At 37.3% G+C, this 2,748-nt stretch overlaps 1 protein-coding gene across 1 annotated transcript in view; it reads left to right on the top strand.

The window, feature by feature from the left end:
* Window positions 1-2,748, top strand: part of LOC104983909 (dimethylaniline monooxygenase [N-oxide-forming] 3-like) — a gene marked incomplete at its 5' end in the record, with an annotated part of 5,417 nt that extends 2,669 nt beyond the window's left edge. The window contains 2 exons of the mRNA XM_010833437.1: window positions 22-107; window positions 815-2,748. Of these exons, the coding sequence (XP_010831739.1) occupies window positions 22-107; window positions 815-1,157 (429 nt within the window). The remainder of the gene's footprint in view (window positions 1-21; window positions 108-814) is intronic.

Genomic DNA, 2,748 nt, shown 5'->3' with positions numbered 1-2,748 from the left:
GTGTCTTTCCACTTTTTTTTTTTTTTTTTTTTAGGAACATGCCCTTTGCCTTCTGTCAAGGACATGATGAATGATATTGATGAAAAAATGGGGAAAAAGCTCAAATTGTAAGAACATCTGTGGTAAAGGGGATCTAGAATTTTCATAGCAAAATCTGACTTTGTGAATACTTAGAACTGTTTTAGTCTTGAATACTCCTGAGTGGGACCATTAGGGTGACAGCTATGAGCTAAATTCAGCCATTCAACAAATAGTTATCAAGGATATACTTTGCACCTGATAGACCACTAAATCCTGTTTCAGCCCTCCATATCTCCTGCAATATATCATAAAAGAGAGACCCAGAAAGATTAAATTTCAGAGGAGCTTGGGAACACACGGATGTGGACTTCTATTTTCTAGCTCATACGTCCTCTAAAATGTAAGGATGCCTTCCAATAGGTGGCTCTAATAAATGACTCAGCCACACAACAACTAGTCAGAAGAACTAGGCTCCAGTCCTACCTCTGTCACTAATCAGCTCAGTGGCCATGAATTAATAACTACACGTGAGCAAGAGACAATTCCTCTACTTGTAAATGTGGATAAAAATGCCTTTCTCAGCAGCCTTGTTGTGTTGTGGAATGTCCAAGTGAGATCAGTATGAAAGTCCTTCAGTAAAATCTACAAAGTACTGGATAATGAGCAATAATCCCCTTACCAACAAAAGGATCGATGTTGATTTGCGTGGATAAAAAGGTGTGAGGCATTTTCCCTGTTCTTGTTTCTAAAGGAAGCTCGGATAGCCACAGTCTTGTTTCTCTCCCTCCTCTAGGTTTGGCAAAAGTGATACCATACAGACGGATTATGTTGTTTATATGGATGAGCTTGCCTCCTTCATTGGGGCAAAGCCCAACATCCCATGGCTGTTTCTCACAGATCCAAAGTTGGCATTGGAGGTCTACTTTGGCCCTTGCACCCCATACCAGTTTAGGCTGGTGGGCCCAGGAAAGTGGCCAGGAGCCAGAAATGCCATCCTGACCCAGTGGGACCGGTTACTGAAACCTATGACGACAAGAGTGGTTGGGAGTCCTCTGAAGCCTTGCTTATTTTGCAACTGGTTCAGACCTGTTCTTATTTCTGTTGTATCAATTGCTGCTCTCATTGTGTTGTTCTAGCCATCATTCTATCTAGGATTCTGAACATTACTAACAATACCTGGAAAGAAGCTTCACTATATAAAAATTAAGAATTTCACACCTTCTATTTTCCTATTCAGTGGGCATTAGTAAGACAGTACTATCTCTAGGCTTCTAAATAAGCCCATATGAGAATCATGTCATGATCTAAAGAGCATTTATCATTTCCCCTTAACTTTCACTAACATTGCATAATTCTATAACATTTCCATAACATTTTATAATTAGATATATGCTTTTTAACCTAACTCATCTGAAATATTTGACATGATTCCTTTTCTCCTATAACAGTCTTTGAAATACGTATTTCAAATCTAAACAGTGAGTAAATAAAGCAGAATAGTCACAATATGATAGTCTCAGCCTAATTTTACAAACTATTTACCAGGATCAAGGGGGGAATTTGGTTATTTGACTATTATATTCTATTTTTGTTTTCTGCTGTGTCCTCCAGGCAATTCCTCCTGTTCCCTGGCCAAGACAAGTAGCATGAAGACCCTGTCTATAATGAAAGTTAGCAAGAAGTAACTCATTTTATTTATATTCTCAATAAAGAAACAAACTTTCACATGTAGCAGCAAGATAAGGACAACAACAACAATGAGTGGAGCCCCAAATATACCTTTTAACTGAATGGAAAGTCATAAAAAATTAAATCTTTAGCCAAAGCTGTGACCCAAGTCTAATAAAACCTGATATGGATCATATAGAATTATATCCCTTGTGGAATGTAGTACCAAAATAAATCTAAAATGTTATTTTTAAAGTATTACTACATGTTACAATTAAATTTTGATAATTAAAAATGTTTACATTTGACATTATGGAGCAGATAAAATAATCCATTAGCATCATCAGTTACCAGGGGGTTCTTCATATTGTTAAACTCTATATTTCTTACTACACCTTCAATTTTTTTCCAAACAAACTTTATTATTTTTTTTAAAAATGTGCTATACTTGGTTATGAAGGAACAGACACAGATTTGGGGGAAAACACTCTTGTATCTTTCTTATCCACTATTCCTTTCTCTATTATGCTTCTTTAGATAGAATACTTACAAAACCCTGGAACCTGTCAAATCTCTACCAGTTCCTAATAACCACACAAAAAGTCGTGCTAGGCTCAGAAGTCAGCATAGGCTAAGCAGGACAGCCCCTTTAACCTGTCAGAGACTGAAGACACGCCTATACCTTCATCTGTAGCTAGAGCCAGTAGAGCGACAAGAGGAGAAGGAGACCACGTTTTTCTCTAACACTTTCTACTTTTCTTTTTTTAATTCTCTTTGTATTTTAATCTTCAGAGCTAAGATTTACTATGGATGCTGTTGTACACAACTTTAAAGCATTCCCTTTTCTTAACTGTTTAAGTCAATAGACATGAGCTAGTGAAGGACAGGGAAACCTGGTGTGCTGCAGTCCGTGGGGTTGCAGAGTCGGACACGACTGAATGATGGAACAAAGCAGAATAGCATTCTGCTTTGAAGTTCTTACAAGATGTGAAATATACCTAAAGTACCAAGCAACACAGAACTTTTCTGGAAACCCTATAGCCTAAATGGAATCAAGTA

Source organism: Bison bison, unplaced genomic scaffold, assembly GCF_000754665.1.
Source record: "Bison bison bison isolate TAMUID 2011002044 unplaced genomic scaffold, Bison_UMD1.0 scf7180017845311, whole genome shotgun sequence".
Lineage (NCBI taxonomy): Eukaryota > Metazoa > Chordata > Mammalia > Artiodactyla > Bovidae > Bison > Bison bison.
The sequence above is the reverse complement of the archived record's forward strand: the minus strand, read 5'-3'. Positions and strand labels throughout refer to the sequence as shown.